Source organism: Galendromus occidentalis, unplaced genomic scaffold (assembly GCF_000255335.2).
Source record: "Galendromus occidentalis unplaced genomic scaffold, Mocc_1.1 scf7180000075629, whole genome shotgun sequence".
Lineage (NCBI taxonomy): Eukaryota > Metazoa > Arthropoda > Arachnida > Mesostigmata > Phytoseiidae > Galendromus > Galendromus occidentalis.
The window spans coordinates 248,508-268,067 of record NW_003803619.1 but is presented as its reverse complement, the minus strand read 5'-3'; the positions used below and the strand labels follow the sequence as shown (position 1 = coordinate 268,067).

Here is a 19,560-nt window from a genome sequence, read left to right as displayed (position 1 = left end):
GTACGATCACCCCTGTTTCTATAGATCAATCTCGCGTTCTCCGGAGACTATCGTATGAGAACCAGGGAAGCGTTTCGCCCTCCCCCTCTGCTAGAATCGCAGTGATACGAGCGTTGTCGATCCCATTGATCGTTCGGAATCAAGCGCAGTCCACCATTTCGTCCGTGTGTCCGTCCTGCGCCGGAGATGTGATGACGGCCGATCGATGTCGGACCATCTCTAACAGCATTAGCACATCAGTACAAGCGGCAGCGGCAGAAGCACCGGGAGGAGGAGGAGAAGGTCGGTGACAACGACGGCATTTGCAGATCTATCTCTAGTTGGGCGGGGCCAAGGCTCACAAAACAGAACGGGTGCGGCGGCGACGGAGGCTGCAGAAGCAAGATGATAGTGCCCCGTAATGGCAGTTGGAGACGCTTGGTTCTTCCCCTTGGCTCTCTATGTGCCCAGCCAACCAGCTGCTGTACTTGCTCACTTGCCTGTCGGTCCTGCCTGGAGCCCACTCGCCCGCCCGCCCCTACAACGACTGCCTCGTTAAGAGACGCCGTTTCTCGGGCGCCAAATACTAAATGATTCGGCTAAGTGTCCTCAGAGAACAATTGCGAAGGGTGGCGCGGTTGGAGCCTGATATTTTGCGCTTTCGGATATTCGAACCTTGCACGATCACGTCGCGAGCGAGTGAATGAAGTATCCGCTTGTCGGATGGGTACCGGTCCGATCAGGGACGAGAAGCTCCGAGATACCACCGAGACTTGGGAGAAGAGCGAAGCTAGCCGAATCGTTGCACCTTTGCACGGCCTGGTAGGGGTCGTTAGATCCACTTAGGAGCGGCGACTAAATCTTGCTTGAACCTTTTAACACGCGGGGTCCGGCAGTGATTGGAAGATTGGCTTGATGGTGACATCGGTATCTGCACAAGGATCGACAGGATGAGCACGAGCATCGAATTTCTCTCAGTAAAAGACGGGACAGCAGATATATTTTCCAAAAGAATCCTCGCACACTCGTAGCATTCGGGAGAGCTTCTTCACCCTCGGAAACCGAAGGCTGGGATTCAAGGTTTCCTAGACCCCGGTGGTTATCAATGCTGAACTGGAGGATTTCAACACAAATCGTTCCCTCATGCGAATGTTGTAGACCTTCGAAGCGGAGATCGGAGTGAGGATTTCAAGTTTCATCGAAGCTAGTCCCGTTCCGGGCAAGAAGTCTCGTGAGTAAGCGCGGCTTCAGTCTGTGAACGCAGCAGCAGCAGCATTGGCTCGCCGGCTAAGTTGCTTAATGCGCTTAGCACGCTACATTTGCCAACATCTCCCGTTGTCGTCGTCGGCTTCTTCTCTCGCTTCATTTTCTGCAGAACGAGGCCGGCCAGCCGGCCGGCGGGCGCGGAGCAGCCCCCCAAGAGCACTCACTACTAGTGAAGCGAGCGCGCGAGATTTTTTGTCCTTCAATTTGAGACCGTCAGCGGAAAAAATGGTCTTTCTCCACTTGAGATCCTCGCGGATTTAACCCGCTCAGAAGAGAATGGCTTGGACCTGTTCCTCGGCGTTGGCATTGTCTGAGAAGGGCAGGCATTGTCTGATTCGATGGTTTTCTGAATTCCTGATTCGAATTTAGCACGGATTTGAATTTTTTGAATTTGAGTCAAAATGGGAACATGGTATTGGCGCACGCTGAATTGCGAGCATGAACAGGATCTAGTTTACCGCAGATCGCAGGTGAGACTCTCCTTTTTTTAAATATTCCGGGAAGGTGCGACATTGTTCTTCTTCACGCAATGAGTAGCACACCAGTGAGGCATAATACCTTCCATCACGAGAAGTGAGCTGTACGGAGAGCGTCGGAGGCGGAATCATCCTTCTCGAACATGCCTTCGGGAGATCCTCAAAGATGCTCTTCAGCTTGCGGGGGAAGGTAAAGTTAGGACAACTTTTCTTCTGACTTGTCGCTCTAGACTCGGAATTTTCCGGTGAATCCTTGCCCCTTGATAATTCATTCAAGGCCCGCCAATGACAAACGACCGTGCGTTAAGTTCGAGCGGGGAGCGTCCGAGGCTCCATGGTTCCCTCCTACTAAATTGTAAGCCGATCTCACTCATGTTTGGAAGTTTATCTCCTCGACGATACATAGAATGAAGTCGCTCCACAGATTCAGTACGCCCGTCGCGAGCTCATCCGAGCCCCCTCAACGAGGCATTCTGAAGAATAACGCTAAACAAACCTCGGACACCGTGTGAGATATTCAGGATTCGCTTCGAACTTGAATTCGTCCGAGATTCCTCGTTTAATATCAAAAGTATCTCCGTGCGCTTTAGAGACGATCCCGACGACTTTGTTGAAATTGAGTGGATCCGGACCGGCAAAACAGAAATCCTCAATCTCAACGAGTTGGATCCAGCAATCCAAGCTGTTGGACCTTCTAAGGGCTCTGCGAACAACACCGAGGTAGGCGCTCGTGTCCCCCGGCTCGAATCGAGCGAGAAGTCGGTGGGAGGAAATGTTGGTGATGAGCTGATAGAGGTGACTATCATCTACCGGGTCAAAAGGCTCTCGTAGACTACGTCTCGCCCGGAATGCACTACTAGAGTGTCCGAATTTTCACAGCATGATGCCCGCCGCAGAGGTTGTGATTCGGTTCCGGCCGACAAAGTAGAGCAGACTCGATCGCTTCTGGAGCATTATCTCTCGGACAAGGTATGGAATCCCTCGAAGATTCTGGGGCTCGCTTTTTCGTCCCGTCTCGTCTCATGCTCGTATTCCAGGCGGCTTTGCGGGACGAACTGCTCATGAAGCTTGCGAGGAAATCTGGTGGTTGGATACCACTCACATTCTTGGCTACCTACGGCAAGTTGAAAACTCTGACCGGATCTCACACGGAAACTGGAATTCTACGGGATGCCATCGGGGAATCCGAATTCCTAGTCTTGAGTGCAGACGGGAGCAAGGTGATTCCTTGGAATTCGATCCTGAACCGATTGGAAATCTCGACGACCTTGTTGGATATTTCTGACACACCTCTAACCCGTCCCAAGGTCCGTCGAAAGATCCCCTTCCCGGACTACGACGACACTTGGGCCTCGTGCACCATCGTACAGGTTCTGGAGGATCTATCGGTGTCGAAGGGCCAGATTTTCGACATCTTCAAACTCTTTGGCCAAGTTCGGGGCGTTTACATTTTGCGTCACGGACTCTGCGTGGCATGCGGTTTACGGAACGTTCCCGACATGGTGTGTACGAACGTGCAGAAGTTCCTTTTGAAGAACATGGATCTGCAAGAATCACAGTGGGGCGCTCTCGTCTTCGTCGAGTTCAGCAATCATCGCGAAGCAGAGTCAGCCTTGCTGGTCATGAACAGGATGAGCAACAAATACGGGATTCATAGCTCGCCGGTCCTACCCGTTAAACGCCGCAGGAATCGCCGAGAAGATTTGCTCGAGGAGCGGGAGCCAAGAGACCACTTTCCACGTAAGCCGCACAGCATGGCTCCGCCCGGGTTCCCCGGATACGGCGTCATCAGGAATCTGAGTCCGATTAGCTGCGATCAAGTACCATATAGTCATTCCTCGGCTATTCGTGACGAGAGTCAGATACGATTTTCAGCGACCAACTGTCCCCACGATCATCGCGAGATCCGTTGTCCATCCTTCAATGATCGGAGATGCTCTATCGATCAGTTCAAGTTTCCGACTTCATGTTGTTGCTTCGCCCCCCCGCATCCACCGAGGAGGGATTTTCCTCATCACGGCGTTCCGAAGATACACTCTGAGGCTTTCAGAGCGCACGATGAAGCGGTCTCAAGGTCTGACTCTCTTACGCCGGTGGAGAAAATCATTTCCGTTCAATCCTTTCACCACCCGAGCGAGCCATTACGCGAAGTTCTCTTCCAGCGACCCTGCGATACTCGATTGCGGCCTCCCCTTGGCCGCGCATAATTGCATCGGTACGAGGGAATCAGTCCCAGATATGCGATTCCTCCAAATGCCGAGACAGTTCGTCGCTTGGGAGCCATGTCTAGCGTGCGAGCAGGTGAGGAAAGGTGCCTCCGTGCCGACTGCTAGAGAATTCCTGCTTCGACTCAATCCTCGGAAGGAATTCAGCGCGCCCCAGACCGAATCTCCCTCCGAGACTGGATCCATGAGTTACGTCGCAGAACGAAGCACCCCGATAAGCGGATTGACGAAAGATACTCCGGAATCGGAGTCGTCAGCACACTCGAGCGGATACGGAACCGACCGTGAGTTTTCTGCCGTGATCCTTCTGTCAAGACTCCTCATATCCCGGGTCGCTATATTCTATGAGTTCTCTGATTTTGCAGGGTGCTCTTCCTTGGACGAATCAGCTGACTCGGCAACTCCGGACTCAATGTCAGCTACTCCGCTGCGAGCTCCGAAAATTCCGCAAGCCGTGGACGAATGACTCGATCTGACCCGTCAAATCGAATTCGTCCATCTTCTCCATTCCAAAGATGATTTTTCTTCTGATTATTTCGAGTAAATTCCCTTCTCTCACCTCTACGCAACGTATCCCTCCCTCCCCGAGTGCCGCTGCTTCGCGGGTTGAGACCATAATACCAAGGAAGTGGGTGGTCGTCCCTCAGACAACGAGGTATCGATGGATGAGCACTTAGAGCTTATCGTCATTCACCTCGTTCATGTGAGGATGGCTGCTAATGCCAGCAGAATGAGTGACAATGATGTTGCGCAGACTTCCTGACTCTTCTTGCATGCTAACAACTGCTATCTATGAGAGTTCTCCCTCGAGCGGACATATCAACCACATTCTCGATGGTCCCAAGGGCAACATCAAGCAGCTCCTCTTTGATCAACGAGAATCATTTCCCACTCGTCATTTCTGCCAGCCTACACGACTTGACTATGTCCTCATCTCTCGCAGCGCCGAGGGTCGCCGCGAGCGGTGAGGCATAGTTCGCCCAAAACGACCGAATGTCTAATAGAAGGCGAAGCAGCACCCGGGTGTGGGGAGCTCGGCTTGATGGCTCCATCTCTTTTTCGAGTTTTCTCGCCCTGGAATCCATCTTTTTCAATCCGATAAACAACATTAAACCCCAATCTCGGTCAGTCGGCCCAGCGCTTCGAGTCGTGTAGTCGCCTCCGCGGATACGGCGCGGCGCCTAGCTCCAAAGAGGACCGTGTGGGGAGATCGATTCTACATCTGCCAGCGTGAATTTGGCTTGCAATCCTTTTTGGGATCGTAATTCAATAATCACGGTGGCTCGTTGTTGTGTGGCTTGGCTCGCCGTGGCTACCCAAAAAAGATTGGGCTGATTTTCGTCCGGGGGCTCACCCGTTGTGCCGAAGTCTCCCTGGCTGCAGTCTTCGGACTCTCGCGCCGCGATTACCACGCTTAAATTGAAAGAGGCATAGACTGCTAGTTCAGTCATAGTCGAAACTAAAACATGGTCTGAAACCGGAGGTGTCGCGACTCACGGGAAATGTACTTCAAAATTCTTCGCCCAACCTGATCTCATAGATTCTCAATGCGGAGACACATGTCTTGCGAGAATCCTCATCAATGATGAGTGGATAAAACTCGCGGCAGTATATATATCCTGTGGAAGCTCTTTCACAGATATTACTGCATTTTTTAATTATAATCAAAATTGTTGGCTCGAGATTGTGTAACAAATCGAGATCCCATGATCCTTTGTGCTGATTTCAATTATGATATTCAATCTGAGACCAAGAAGATATCTTTGTCAAAATTCCTCGAATCCGAACATGGATTCGAACTCAAGACAATTCCGCCAATTGCTACGACAAGAGGACAAACATATTTGGATATGATCTTCGCCCGGGATTATACAAGTTTGGAATGCTCCACCAACATTAGCTACTTCGACTATCACAAGCCCGTCTTCTGCGGATTTCCTTGCTAGAAATTGTTTGAGCCATATCAAAAGACGAAGAAAGCAGAACAAGATGCGCGAAATGTCTATAATCGGCCTGCATCAAGACGACTCAATAGATGAGAACGAAAAAAGATAGAGAAGCGTAGGTTTTCAGTGAGTGCGAGTCTCTTACTACCCAGACTCATTTCTGGGTGTACATAAGGCATCTTCCTACTCTCTCAAAAAAGAAAAACAAATAAACATTACTTGAAAATTCTATTCTCATTCCAGGGGCCACACCTAGAGCTACAACTGTGGAATTGCGTGGTAGCAATAGTAAAATGAATTGGAGTCTGGAAATTAGTTCAATAAATTTTTCTCATTCATAATAGCAATACGAGACTCCTTATCCTTTCTGTGAATCCCAAGATGCGGGGACCACTTATAACCATAACCATGTTGATTCACTGTCTCTCTCATCGACAAAGATATTCGAGAGCTTAGCCATCGTCAAGCGTAATCCAACGCTATTCCCTCAAATTAGTCTCGACTCATTTGGACTCTGAAATATACTTAGAAATCGAGTCATAGTTCATGCGACCATAATCTGATCCAGCGCAACGCGAACGAATATCGAGTTATCACCTGATTTTGAGCTGGTTCCAAAAACAACGTGGATGAAAAATGCTACGAAGCCGACGAGGGATACTGACCCCGTCGGCACAGGAGTGGCCGAGTGAGAAGCGTTTAAGTTTTCAAGAAATCTGTCCAATTGGTGGGTACACACTTTCCCATGTAGTGAGTGTTGAATGGCTCCTCGCGACTTCCACAGGTCCAGACTGTGGCCTCGGGCACGGTTCGTTAACGTGCCCCTTCTGTGGCCCCTCTGGTTCCTCGTTCCGCTAAACCCCAGATTTCCCCTTCCGTTCCCCTCGCATAACATCACTCCACTCCGCTGCGTCCTGCCTCGTTGTTGATAATATAATAAACTTGCTCCCATGTCTGCGATGTGTACTCTACAATTACGTCTCTTTTCCCTCGACTCCCCCAGTCTGTCGTCACTGCCCCACGGCAGCGGCCTCGATGTTTACTGCTTCGTTATCGCCAAATATCAAACCGGAACTCAAACGTTTTCCGCGAGAAGTGTGACACGGCTCTCATGAGTCTTCCCAGTATATCTCACTCAGTGCATCCGAATAACCCCGGGTCGACTTTTTATTCAGCTGCCGCGGTTCGCAATCCTCGAGACTCGACCGCATTCCCCGACGACCGACGAACAATACTCCGCGTACGGACAAAGCGTCAGTATTAGGGAAACGCTCGTCATCACGTGGTGCTTGGATCATTGCGTTGCGATGTGGATCGTCCTCAGCAGGTTAGCTCTGAGAGTTTCGATCGAGCCTTAAGTCGAGGCATGCTCTACTGAATTGAGCCGACGATGTGTGTTTGCTTTCATCGGCCCCTCCGTTCCCGATGCGCTCCCATCGCTCCGGGTCGTTATCCCAATCATCCGTTGTTTGCTGCACCGTTGTCGACTGAGTGAGTGCTCAGATTCAGAGCATGGACTCTACCGCCCGTCGTCCGTCCGTCCGGAAGACCGACCGACGCTTGCTTGACCGGCCGACGACGGATTGACTGACTGCTGAGCACTTGAAGATTCGGATGCCGTCTGGCAACGACATTCTCATTCTTCAAGCCTCATCGAGTTGTTGTTGTTGTTTTCTCGGAGCGACGGGGATGCGATTCCCCATCGCCACAGTTCTCCTACTTTGTCCGGACTCCCGTTCGCTTCAATCGGATTAAAGGCTGGACACACGGATCTTCGCTTCACGAACAGTTGTTGAGACAACATCTCTGACAACGTTGCCTCTGGGGGAGGGACACTCACAACTGATATCGAGATGCACCGTCTGGACTCGGGCCGTGTTTGACCGTCGGAGTTCGCGGGGCATGAATCCTCCCCCTCAGACCAAGGCCTCCCACCCATCGTGAACGAAGAATAATCTGAGCTCCCCTAAGCGCCCTATCAGACGGACCCAATCGGCGGGGAGGAATGTGTGCGCCACTATGAGTGATATTCAAACTGAATTTTCGGGTCCAAAGGATGATTCTACCGGTCAATGTCACAGAATCAGATTCCGGAGCGGGCGAACCGACGCGTTCTCTTCATGCTCATCTGGACTCCTCCCTTCACTCCTGAGGGCGCTCGCACCCCGGTCGAGAGTCAATGACTCCAATAGCGCCGATCGGCAGCTTCGACGCTTGGCGGGTCTCGTGTCTAGGGTATGAAGTTGACTGCACACTCCGAAAAACGCCGGTCGGATCTTAGGCTGCCGTTGAGCTTCCCGTGAGGGAAGCTCAAACCTTGTGGCCAGCCGGAATTCGCGGTTTCAAATTAACAGCTGCTCATTGGGACCCCTCCGGACCCACGCACCTCGAGACCAAGCCTCGTGCACGTCGATACACTAGCAAGCCGAAGTATACAGAGAATAAAATTCCGAGCTGTGATCATTTGCGGATGATCTTCTGCGTGAGAGTTGCCCATGGAGCGCCACGCAGCATAAGCGGGCGGTATGGGATGGTTTGAATCATGCTCCCATGAAGGCTGCTGAGCATTGCTCCGCGCGAGGGGGGCGCGGAGGAATTCGGGTCGCTGGAAGGGTCGACGGAGCCTGTTTCTTGGGAAGGGCTGTTCGAGAGGACTCGTCGCTTCGTCCGATGAGCTTCATGGTGGGAAGAGTTAATTAGTTGACGAACATCTCTCCGATCCGCAGTTTCCCATGCGCATCGTTGGCCATTACTAGTGACTTACGACCTCTTCGGGCGACTCCGGGATAGAAGTCGGTGTCAGTGTTTCCTGGGCTCGTCGTCAGAAAGTCCCAACTGTCAAAACTGGGAAGTTTGAGCTCGACGTGCTGCCCTCGGACGCGCAATAATCGGCAGCTTATCGAATACGCAGAGCCGAACACCTGACAGCTGAGCGACAGGAGAATGCACTTAATGACAGGAGAAATATCTTGAAGGATGAGTGATGGAGAAGAGTTGACAGTCCCTCAGTCACAGGTGAAGCTCCTCTCTAAGCAGTAATGTATGCAGGCTCCATGTGTTTAGCCGGGAATGGTGTGAGGAACAACGCAGCCGTCGTTTGTTGTATAAGAATGAAGACGAAAAATATCATGGAAATTCTGGACTAATTGGGGTTAAGACGTAGCCTCACTCCACGGTCTCGGACGGAATGCTCCCCAAGCCGCGACACGCGGTGGAGGAGAGCATCTTCGGTTACTCATCACTCATCAGTGGACACTCAGCTGGCCGTTCGGACAGAAATTTGCGGTATGGTTTGGATACGAGCTGTTTTTCATCATGGTGAGGAGCCATGGAGCTCAATGTCCATCCTTGGTTACAGACACTAGCCGATAGTATAGAGTTGTAGAGGTGTAGGGGATGACGAGTGTCTTATTTGGGAGACAATCTGTTTTTTTTATTCCGCGAGCTGAACACATGTAGACAAATACATCGATATGCAACACGACAGTGTGAACATTCGCACCGACACGCTTATCAGCTTTGGCCTTCCTTACTCGTGAGGAAACATAGAACAATAAATTAATTACACGATGGCGCTTGTGATGTCGACGCAGTTTCGTGGGGAGCAGTCGAGCGCTTATGATCGGCATAGCGTAGCGTCTATCTGGTTGACGACAGGCGCAATCAGCATGATCTTCCGACGATAACTAGGATCTCGAGCGATGGGATTTCCCTCCAGGTAGACCGTATCTAGCTTCGGGAACTCGCTCAGGGTCTCCACCTCATGCCAGTCTTCGATCAGGTTGTGATTGAACTGAAAGAGGAAGACTTATGTGTCAGGCTTTCCCGGTCGTCGCTCTACCCTACATCGAGTCCCCCTTGGTTTTTCCATTCCCGTGCGAGACATCTTCGGAGCAGATTCCAACTCAAGTCCGCTTACCCAAAACTCTGTTAGTTCTTTCAGATGTGATACACCTGTAAGCCTCTTGATCTTGTTCGCTGCGCAATCCAGTGTTCGCAGATCTCTCTACCGACGGAAAAATCCATATTTCAAACTCGTAGTTCAAGTCAGCGCTCGCGAATTGTTTTTCAGAACACTATTTCAACTCACGTTGTTCTGGAGATTCTGGAGTTCTTCGATGCCGTTGTGCGACAGGTAGAGACCCTTGAGTTTCAGACAATTATCGAGGCCCTCGATACACGTCAAGCGATTGCTCTGAGCGCTCAAGGTCTCCAAGTTGACGAGATTCTCGAGGCCTTGCAATTTTGAAATTTTGTTCTTTCCAACGTAGAGCTCCGTGAGATTAGTCAATGTTTCCAAGTTCTCGATCACACGAATTCTGTTGGCTCCCAGCTCGAGCAACCGAAGATCAGTCAAGGCCTCGAGATTCTCGATTTTCGAAATGCGATTGTTCACAAAGTACAACTTTTTGAGTTTTCGCAGCGACGATAGATTTTCGATCACGCTCAAACGATTGAAGGACAAATCCAAAACTTCCAGGTTCACAAGAGAGTCAAGGTTCTCGATTTTGGTTATCTGAAATGCATGATGGGCATGAGCGGAAAGCGTTCTTAATCATGACTGAAATTCCCGCAGGGCTGATCTATCGGGAAGTCGTCCAAGATCCGCCAATCTGATAAGCTCAAGTCTCTTCTCCGATTGTACCTGATTGTCATACAATTCCAATTCGACCAATGTGGTGAGGGAATTCAGGTTCTCGATCTTCTTGATTAGGTTGTTCCTGAAACCGAGGACGCGAATATTCTGGAGGACTTCCAATCCTTGGATCTCTGTAATTCGACTGTGGTTGAAGTCAACCTCTTCCGAAGAGGGATCTATGATGATTTCTTCAACAGCTTCATCACCATCGCCCGTCCCCGCCGATGGAGCAGCTCCTGCTCTAGGTGTAACATCCATCTGCAATTATCGACTTTAAGCTCGGAAATCTCTGGAAGTAAATGCCGTCATCCTCCGGCCATGCTCATCATCTCGAATCTAGAATTAAATTCCTCTTATAAAATGGGATTTCGATTCCGAGGCGAGCTACCGGGATGAGGCACTTCATCTTCCTCTTTGGGTTAGTGCAATCAGGTTGATGATTATCGATTGACTCGAGCTCCGACTCTTCGATATTAGGTTACGATTGCCTTGAGACACCAGACCCGGAAGAGGAATTCGTGACTCGTTGAAAGAGGGCAGCGCGAACTGGAGAACATCACTTCCATCGGCGAGTCTCCGGGAACCCAGACTTCAAGACTCCCAGCCTCCCAGACGTTCGCAGAGCTCATCGAGACCTGAGAACTTACCTCTTTTGGACTGAAGGTTGTTCCTGCTTGAACTCAGCCAGAGCCGATTGGCTGTGGGATTGTTCGAAACTCTGGAGAGGTCGATTGAAGAAACGCTATGGCACCCTCAACCCTGGGCGAAAATTACTTGACAGGCGCAGACGAACTTATGGCTCGATGATGATCATTTCGCCCTTCTCCTGGCGGAACGCAGCGGCAGACGATTTCCCGGCTCTATTCGCTGATGGGCGGAGAGCTAGGAGTCGCTGTGGAAGCCCCTCCGGATTTCCTCCGATCAGTGAAGATGGAAGCTGATCGAGTAGGTCTCTGATTAGACCGGGCTTACCCGCCTGACTCTCGACTCGGACTCCAGCCCTTTCCATTCGAAAATTCCCGCTACCTCAGAGCGCTCTCTCCGGTGGCGTGTTGCACCTTTCAGCAAAGCATCCATCTCCGGCTGTGTTTTCTCTGCCACGAAGGGAGAGGGTTCATACGGTGCCGGCTGCGGCGGCGGCAAAACACAACACAGACGCAGACAACAACACCGAAGCGAAGAAAGACACAACTTTCACACAGTTCTGCCTGCCGATCGACTTCTTTCGTTTCTGAGCGTTTCATGTTGGTTTCTATGTGCATATCAAATTAGCAGGACCTTCGCTTCTGCTGTGCGGACGACGAGTCCACTAACTAGAATGACAGCAATGGATCCCTTAGGAGCCGCAAGAACTTGGGATCTGTCCCTGTATGAGATGAACAGAACCCCACAAGAGGTAATGATTTCCGTACTTGCTTTGGTAGGGCAATTGATTGTGCTCCGCGATTTGATTTTGCCCCGCCGTGGGGAAAGTTTCCGAGCCCGTTCGAACCCCAAGTAAGCCGGCGCTTGGTTTTCTGATCGGGATTCTATCCCATCGGGCTTGGGAACGTGCGGTGGAATGCTTCCCAATTGGACGTGCGGTGTCCGTTCTCAGGCGAGATTGACGAGTTCTTGTGCGGGTTTTCGATTTGTGTCGGCTCTTGAGCTCGAGAGGAATCCGGGAATCCTGAGCGTTCACGATGCGGCTCGTTGTCAGTGCTTGATGGGATGGCGCCCTCACGGGGGATGGCGGTCGCAGACTCGGGACGAAATATTGCGCGGAGCCACTTTCTGTGTTGGGAAGACATGGCGGATTCTCGATTCGGTCGCCTGCATGCGTCAATACCCGGGGGCCTATCCTCGCAACCGATGACGGGCTCACCAGCGGGCTCGCTTATCCTAACACGTGGATTTCCGGGACTAGGTTCCTCTGCGTATTGTGGTGCCCAGGGAACTCATCCCGGGAATGGGGCGACGAGCGTCTGATTCCCCGCAACACGTTCGGAGCTCACATCTGCGCCGACTAGCGAATGAGAAGACGACTGACGAATACCGGCAGACGATCACACGAACTCCTCCATCGTCTTACATTCATGATCGATTTCCTCGCCATACTAATCCGATTCTTCGCCCTCTAGGTCTGCACAGACTCGACCGAAATCGCGGTCTCGCAGAGGTCGTTACATTCAGAGCTGATGTGTCCAATCTGCTTGGACATACTCAAAACCACCATGACCACCAAGGAGTGTCTCCACCGGTTCTGTCAGGACTGTATCATCACCGCCCTTCGTTCCGGGAACAAGGAGTGCCCGACCTGCCGAAAGAAGCTCGTATCGAAGCGGAGCCTGAGAGCTGACCCGAACTTTGATGCTCTTATAGCGAAAATCTATCCATCTCGGGATGAATACGAGCACTATCAAGAGCGAGTTCTCGCCAAACTCAACAAAACCTGCGGGCAAGCCTTCGCCTCGTCCATCGAAGAAGGTCTCAAGGCTCAAGCACTCAGCAGAAAAATGGTACGTATTTCCCCCGGAATTTTTCTGTACATGGCCGGATTCCGAGGTATCCGGGAGGGTACATCAATCCTGATTTCCTGCTAATTAATTCCATTCGTTTGAAGACCAATCGGAAACGACCGACGGGGGAACGGCTCGGTGAGGGTGACGAACCCTCAGCTTCATCGCAAACGTCGCAGGCCGCAAACAGTCCTCAGAATCAGAACGACGGTTCTGTCAGTGACGGGAGCAGCAGGAGTTCTACTCCACAGGTTAGTTACGAATGTAATCGAATAGTCGCATTCACACGGCAACGGAGAATCATTCCCGGGATCGACGAGAGTGCATCATGGACCGTCCGAACTGGGACTCCATTCGTCCGACCTCCCTTCGGATATGAAGTGACCACGGAGAGATCGTAAAGCATCTGTCATTCCAGCCGCCGCTCCGGAAGAAAGGCCGTGCCGTCGCACCAGACGATACTGATGAGTCGTCGACCGATAATGTAGTCACTGTCAACGAGGTCGAACTTGTCGCTAAACCGCATCCGCATGAGGCTTCCCAGGATAGCCAGATCAGGTAGGTCAAGACCAGCCCTTCATGGGGGACCTCCGGGTTGAGGTCTCAGGTTGCCTGAATTGTTGTTGAATTCGGAACGCGTCGACTGATACCAAGTTTCAATCGAAGGTATATGAAAACAACTGCGAACGCAACGGCTGAACATCTCGCAGCATACTTCGCAACACGATTCGATATCGATTGGAGCGAGCGGGGTCAAAGCTCAGATTCGGAGAAGGTTTCGTATACCCTCTATGTTTCGACCGGGCCGCAATCTTATCTTGCGTTGCCGGGGAACATCACATTGGAGCAGATTAACGACAAATATTGGAAACAAAATCGACCCCTGGAATTGTTCTACGTCGCGAAGAGAGTTCGGGAAGACGATCCGAAATAATTGTTGCGTGGCTAAACGGCCGGAACCGGAGGAAAAGCGATCACCATCGCCCGTCGAGCTCGGAACTCTGTATATAAAGTATTGAAACAGTTCCGGCGTCGCGGAGCAGAGGAAAACTCGTCTTTTGACCCACATCATGATATGATACGAGCCCCCTTCTTTTCATCTACATCTGAACGTATTTACAATAAACTTGTACACACAACACAGACTCTGTCAATCGCGGAGCCAGTCTCTTCCCTCTCCAGTATCAGCCGGGAGTCATCCAGAGTCTCTCTCGAATAACAAATATAGGTTTTATTTCTCGATCTTCCCCTGAGTATCCAAGGAGGGCCTCAGGCGGTCACATCTCGCCTGTACAAGGGGTCTTTCTCTAGCTGAATCTTCGTTTTCTCGTCGTTAATGAACACCTTCCGACCACTGCGCCGAATCGAGGAGCGAATTCTAAAGCGTCGATGGTATCACACCGACAGAGATCACACTTCTCACTGGTTCGGAACTTCATATGTTATAGCAATCGCGGTTTTAGACTTGAGGTTCGTACAAAGTATTCGGATCAACCGAAAACACAATGACGCATCAAAGACAACTGCACGGCCAATAAATTACAAGGGACACACACTTGAGCGTGAGAGAGGAGACGATCGCTCGATGGCCCTACAAACCTACAATTGATGCAGGAGACCGGAGTCCTTGAAGAGACTACTACAATAAATTTTCGGAATCGAGAGCCGATCGTCCCGAAAAGCGGGCTCGACCCGCCTCTCAATTCGGCGAGCTCATACTCAAAAAAATGTTTCGCATTCTTCCGGCTTCTTGACCCACGGTCCGAGGGACGCGGCCCCCATCGCTTTCATGAGACATTGTTTAGCTGTTTGGTACTCGAGAGCGTTCTTCTTCGCATCCGCATAAGTCATACTGGCCGGCTGTACATTCGGGTTCCAAGCTTGTGCAACTTGCTTGTACCTGGAATGGTGACGCGAGAAAATGTACTCCAGCTCTTCCGATCGGAAGTTGCGAGCGTCCCCCAACAGATTGCCAGCGAACTCACCTATCGAAGAGCACTTTCTTGGATAGACGCGATGGGAAACCGTTTTCTTGAATTCCGCTCTCGGTATTCAAGACCTCGGGGGTCTGGTCCCCGAGTATCCAGTTCAGAGCGTAGGACGGGGTTTTCGTTATTTGCCGTTCCAGAGTTGAACTTGCTCTGTAAGCGAGGTGATTCATGGATCATTCACATTGCGTAGAATTTGGAATCGTCCCTCGTAAAATCGAATGAAACTATTGATTTCCGAACGATTGAGCTCACTTGGCCAAAAGCGGTCGATTCAATCGGTAATTCCTCGGGAGCGATGGGTTTTCAGTGATACAAGCGACTCGTTCCACGACAGCCCGTGATAAATGCTCTGAATGATACAAGGATCCGAGAATGATCGAATCCAAATAAATCTGAAACCGAGCCACGGATTGCATGAAGGACAGCCGGGTTGGGAAGGTGTTCACTACTTTCGGCGGACAAGGAACTCACCGGATTTACGAATTTCGACAGCAGGGAGCCCTGCAAGCCGAGAACATTCCACCGGAGAACTTTATCTGAACATGCATGGGTCAAGAGACGGTCTCCGTTCATGATTCCATCCCACGTTTGAGTGACTGTATCTCCGTGAATGCGGACGGTGCCTAATGGAAAGCGTATCGCTTTAGATTCCCGTCAGCTAGACGAGCCGCTGTTGAGTCCCGGAATCCCTCGACAGCGTATCTGATTCGGCGCCGCTCGCTCACCTTCACCGCCCTCGATTTTGGTTCTCAGCAATCCTCTTGAGCTTTTATTAGCTCCCTCATCGACGACCTTACAAGCGTCTTCGTTCGGCGCGAAGAGTCGTCCATCTCCACACGGTGCTGTACTTATGAATAGATGTAACTTCACGCCTCCCGCGAGACGAGCCTTCCTATCACTGGGATCCAACTCTAAAAGCCGAGGCGGACCCTGGGAATCGTCCGTACCCTTGGAGAACTTTAGGCGCAATAGTTCGCAGTAGCAGATGTATTTGAAGCACCGTCTAGTAAGAATTTCGCCGTGACTGTCGAAGACGGCGGTGCCGGTCATGGACAGATTCTGTCCGCTGATACACTTCGTTCCCGTGGAGATACACAGAACTCTTGGCGAGCCATTATCGGTGTCGAACGTGGCGACCAATCCTTCAATGGAGACAAACTTTTGAAAAGAACGGATTCCGCTCCTACATGTTCCGTCATCTAACATCGGAGAATTTCACAATCCAGGGCGCTGCTCTGCGGGAAAATTGCTGCTCCGACCTACCAGCCAATACTTTCCACGGTTTCTTGTCAGGACGCGTCTCCATGATATCTTCGTACGCGTTCAGTACAGCCAATGTTATTGTGTCGCTCAACGTCAGCGGGACGCTTGAAAAAACCTCCTCTACCAGAGAGCCGGTGTCTGAAGGGATTTGCAAATTAGTAAATCGGCATCGAGTTTTGAGGCTGGCATTAATGGGCTTCCCGATGAGCCCTCGGTTTGAGTACCTCGAATCGGAGTGGTCATTGCGTACAAAGCGGTCCGAGCGGCCGCATGCTTAGCTTTCTTCTTGTTCGATCCGAATCCGCGGTAAGGCACGCCCTTCACAAGGACCTCGAAGACGAACCTATTCGAGTACGACTTGAGCTCAGAGACACCTTCCGTATTGGTACAAATAAACAATGAAAAGTTGACATGAGCTTCATCTCCCACACAAGACTAAGATTTTCGATGAAATAAAGCTCTACGTGTCTTCTGCCATAAATATTCGCTGATCCACGAACCGGTGCGACAAGACTGATGAGTCTTCTTTGACGAGACGGAAGCTGGCGGTGTGGTCTAACTCATATAGAATTTGTACAGGAGTCTTCGCTGCGTCGTCAACCTTCAATACTAGAGCGTTCGATGATTCCGGCGATGAATTTTCCGGCTTGGCGACCTCTTTCATCACTACGGGGGTCTCGCTCCCAACATAAGTCAGTGTCGGGTCTCCTAACATGACCTATAACGTGATGGAACTGAGTTACAACGATCAGATTCAGCGTCGATTGACTGTCGGCTTCGCGTCGATCGACTCCCGAGCTCACCTTCAGGACTTCCAGGGCGGTGACTTGTTTGGCATGCTGCTTATTCCGGCCGAGGCCCACAAATCTTCTGCCGAGAACCTCCACCTTCGCCGAGAATATAGGCTCGTGAACGGGTCCATCTGCACCAGACAAATACAGCTTAATGAAGCAAGCATGCCCGAATTAGGGTCCCGACCGGGTATAGTTTAAGCTAGAGTGAACTTCCCCATGCTTGTCACGATTCCGATCGCAGTTTCGACTTCCGGACTCAGTCCTAACGGGAGGTCCTTACCAATATGCTCGAGAGTGAAAGCTGGCGGTGATTCGAGAACGGTATTCAAATATTGCAGTGGACTCCTGCTCAACTCGATTTTGTCTACTTTCGGCTTTTTGCTGTCTACTTTCAGCCTTTTCTCGCCTCCTCCATGCGGCGCTCTGTTTTTCTGGAATTATCATTCCTCGTTCTTAGAACTTAGACGCTGATCGAGATGGACACCAACGGAGACGGAGGGTAGACACGGGCCGTGAGGCTCAGCCGCGATTTCAGGTCTCCGCGCACATCGAAGGTTGCAATCGGAACGAGTCGCCCCAAGTGAAGTTAATAATTCCCGCGACCCCCCAATTCGAGTTCCAATATCCCGAATAACTTCCCGGACAAAATTCCGCGCTGTTACTCATAGGCGATAAGGTTTTCACCCACGAATACTGGGAATTTTGCGGACGAGATAGCGTCGTTCGGGAAATGGATCCTGGCGTCCACGAGCAGTGGACGATATAACTCGCTTTTGCAGGAAAGGAAGCTCCTCGGAGCATTCGAGCCTTCGACGGGTGAGTGATAGAGGTACGCTTGGGAACAGCGTCGGTGCATGTTTGGCGGGAAAGCATTCAACTTCGCCGGCGGAAGCTCGCAATGATTCGGAGCCTCCGTGAAAAAGATTCGCTGATCCCCAGCCAAACACGATGTAAGTCCAGAGGGGACAGACTGCCTCAAGGTCCGGTCGAAAGTATGGGTCATTCGATCAGTCTTCATTTTTGCCGATGGGAATGATGTATCGGGTCCTGGACATCCAGCTCTGATTTCCTGTCGGTTCCGAGGCCTCTGCAGGCAGCGTAGTCACTCGGAAAGTATGCGAGCCCCGATTTTTGTAACAGGATCGCAGCGAACTCCCACCGTATCTGCCGCGCGACGCCTTACCCGTTTTTTCTTCTCGGCGGTGCTCCCGCGGATATTTCGTCCACTGTCGTTGCTGTTATCGCTGTGGTATCTGTCATCGAAGGACCCTTCTCATCCTGCACCGTAGTTGGCTCTGAAATAATCGAATAACTTCTTGAGACCGAATACTCCTTCTCAGGTCGGGATGAAGGGATAGACCGCTCAGTTCCACTGACATAAGGATTTGAGACTTTCCACTTTGTTCGGTGCTCGATTCGGATGTTGAGCGATGTGCGAACAAAATCCGTGGGGATGCTCGCTGAACATCCCGGACAAGCGAGGGGGAGTTTTCGTCACTTTGTGCATTCGTACATTCCTTCCGGACTCGGAATCGGACAGTATTTCGGGTTTCCGTGAAAGGCCATTGCCGCAACTCGAGAACGTTCTCGTCGCGAGTCGTCGGTCCCGATAATCAAGGAGCTCGTCTCGGCTTCCCACGCAGATGAGAGCCTCCAGTCAACCTCACGTAATATGCGCGCCCTCGGAACCCGACACTCGATAGAACAGCACGCGACGATGATCCCAGCTTAAAAAATTCCGAAGGATCTGCACAGAAGATCGTGTATGCATATGGCGTGCAACTCATTCGGCACTCAAGTTGCAACGGCTCAAGTGGAGATTAGCGGGGAGAGACCGATCTCGGAATTTCCTGGAGAAAGACTGCTCTTCGCGTGAGAGCGATAACTGAGCAAAGACTCGATTTCTCGACCCCTGAAGACCTTCAATAATATCCACTCTCCCGAATTTGCAATTACGTGCTGCCCTCGCACGGTCACAAGCAGATTCCCGGAAGACTCCTGGGTCGCTCTTCCAATCACCAGCGGCGGTGACAGATATTTCGGCTCCCGTGAACTTACCTCCCATGATTAGGCTGAGTTTCAAATGCTCAGGTGGAAAGTTCGATATTCTTCGTCACCCGAATCGGACCTTCCCTCACGTTATCGTCTAGTCTCGCTCCTTGCCCCGAAGGAAATGTCAAGTGAACATCTCGTCAACGTAGAACATTTTGACGAAGATGCAGAGACCTCTTCGGATCGTCGAGAGATCACAGGGCGATCGACTGGCGAGTGAAGAACGCCGCCCGCGAAACGATTCGAAAAACTTCTTCTGGATTGGACTTTTTCATCATCTGGAAGTTGGATACGTCGAATCGGTACCCCGAGGGGAGTCTCAGAAGCATCGAGCAAGTAAATCCGAGACAAATCTTCGGGAGGGTTAGGCGCGACAAGGAGTCAAGAATGAGATCTTGGAGATCGCCGGCGGCTGTAACGACGCGCCACTG

The 19,560-nt window shown here is 51.2% G+C and overlaps 3 protein-coding genes across 3 annotated transcripts; 1 reads left to right on the top strand and 2 right to left on the bottom strand.

Annotated features, from left to right (window-relative positions):
- Positions 1 to 9,303: 9,303 nt before the first annotated feature.
- LOC100907488 (protein phosphatase 1 regulatory subunit 7) lies at positions 9,304 to 11,307 on the bottom strand. The gene is made up of 5 exons (XM_003737867.1): positions 11,179 to 11,307; positions 10,538 to 10,789; positions 9,983 to 10,408; positions 9,812 to 9,898; positions 9,304 to 9,685 (listed from the first exon to the last, which is right to left on the bottom strand). Exons 2-5 carry the CDS (start codon positions 10,787 to 10,789, stop codon positions 9,509 to 9,511), a joined length of 942 nt encoding a protein of 313 aa, XP_003737915.1. The 5' UTR covers positions 11,179 to 11,307; the 3' UTR covers positions 9,304 to 9,508.
- A 391-nt stretch (positions 11,308 to 11,698) lies between these two features.
- Positions 11,699 to 14,155, top strand: Sce (E3 ubiquitin-protein ligase Sce). The gene is made up of 5 exons (XM_003737865.2): positions 11,699 to 11,927; positions 12,652 to 13,029; positions 13,134 to 13,280; positions 13,448 to 13,587; positions 13,696 to 14,155. Exons 1-5 carry the CDS (start codon positions 11,850 to 11,852, stop codon positions 13,961 to 13,963), a joined length of 1,011 nt encoding a protein of 336 aa, XP_003737913.1. The 5' UTR covers positions 11,699 to 11,849; the 3' UTR covers positions 13,964 to 14,155.
- Positions 14,156 to 14,281: 126 nt separating this feature from the next.
- Adar (Adenosine deaminase acting on RNA) lies at positions 14,282 to 19,142 on the bottom strand. The gene is made up of 12 exons (XM_003737887.2): positions 19,136 to 19,142; positions 18,305 to 18,372; positions 17,358 to 17,508; positions 17,087 to 17,205; positions 16,784 to 17,001; positions 16,508 to 16,626; positions 16,284 to 16,421; positions 15,746 to 16,162; positions 15,492 to 15,643; positions 15,273 to 15,412; positions 15,015 to 15,170; positions 14,282 to 14,929 (listed from the first exon to the last, which is right to left on the bottom strand). Exons 1-12 carry the CDS (start codon positions 19,140 to 19,142, stop codon positions 14,749 to 14,751), a joined length of 1,866 nt encoding a protein of 621 aa, XP_003737935.1. The 3' UTR covers positions 14,282 to 14,748.
- Positions 19,143 to 19,560: the final 418 nt, after the last annotated feature.

Coding starts and splice junctions, on each gene's coding strand:
- LOC100907488 (XM_003737867.1), bottom strand. CDS start 10,789: ATGGATGTTACACCTAGAGCAGGAGCTGCTCCATCGGCGGGGACGGGC. Junction 10,409..10,537: donor TGGAATTGTATGACAATCAG/GTACAATCGGAG, acceptor CATGCATTTCAG/ATAACCAAAATCGAGAACCT. Junction 9,899..9,982: donor TCCAGAATCTCCAGAACAAC/GTGAGTTGAAAT, acceptor TTCCGTCGGTAG/AGAGATCTGCGAACACTGGA.
- Sce (XM_003737865.2), top strand. CDS start 11,850: ATGACAGCAATGGATCCCTTAGGAGCCGCAAGAACTTGGGATCTGTCC. Junction 11,928..12,651: donor TGAACAGAACCCCACAAGAG/GTAATGATTTCC, acceptor TTCGCCCTCTAG/GTCTGCACAGACTCGACCGA. Junction 13,588..13,695: donor TCCCAGGATAGCCAGATCAG/GTAGGTCAAGAC, acceptor TTTCAATCGAAG/GTATATGAAAACAACTGCGA.
- Adar (XM_003737887.2), bottom strand. Junction 15,644..15,745: donor CAAAATCGAGGGCGGTGAAG/GTGAGCGAGCGG, acceptor GCTTTCCATTAG/GCACCGTCCGCATTCACGGA. Junction 15,171..15,272: donor AATCGACCGCTTTTGGCCAA/GTGAGCTCAATC, acceptor CCTCGCTTACAG/AGCAAGTTCAACTCTGGAAC.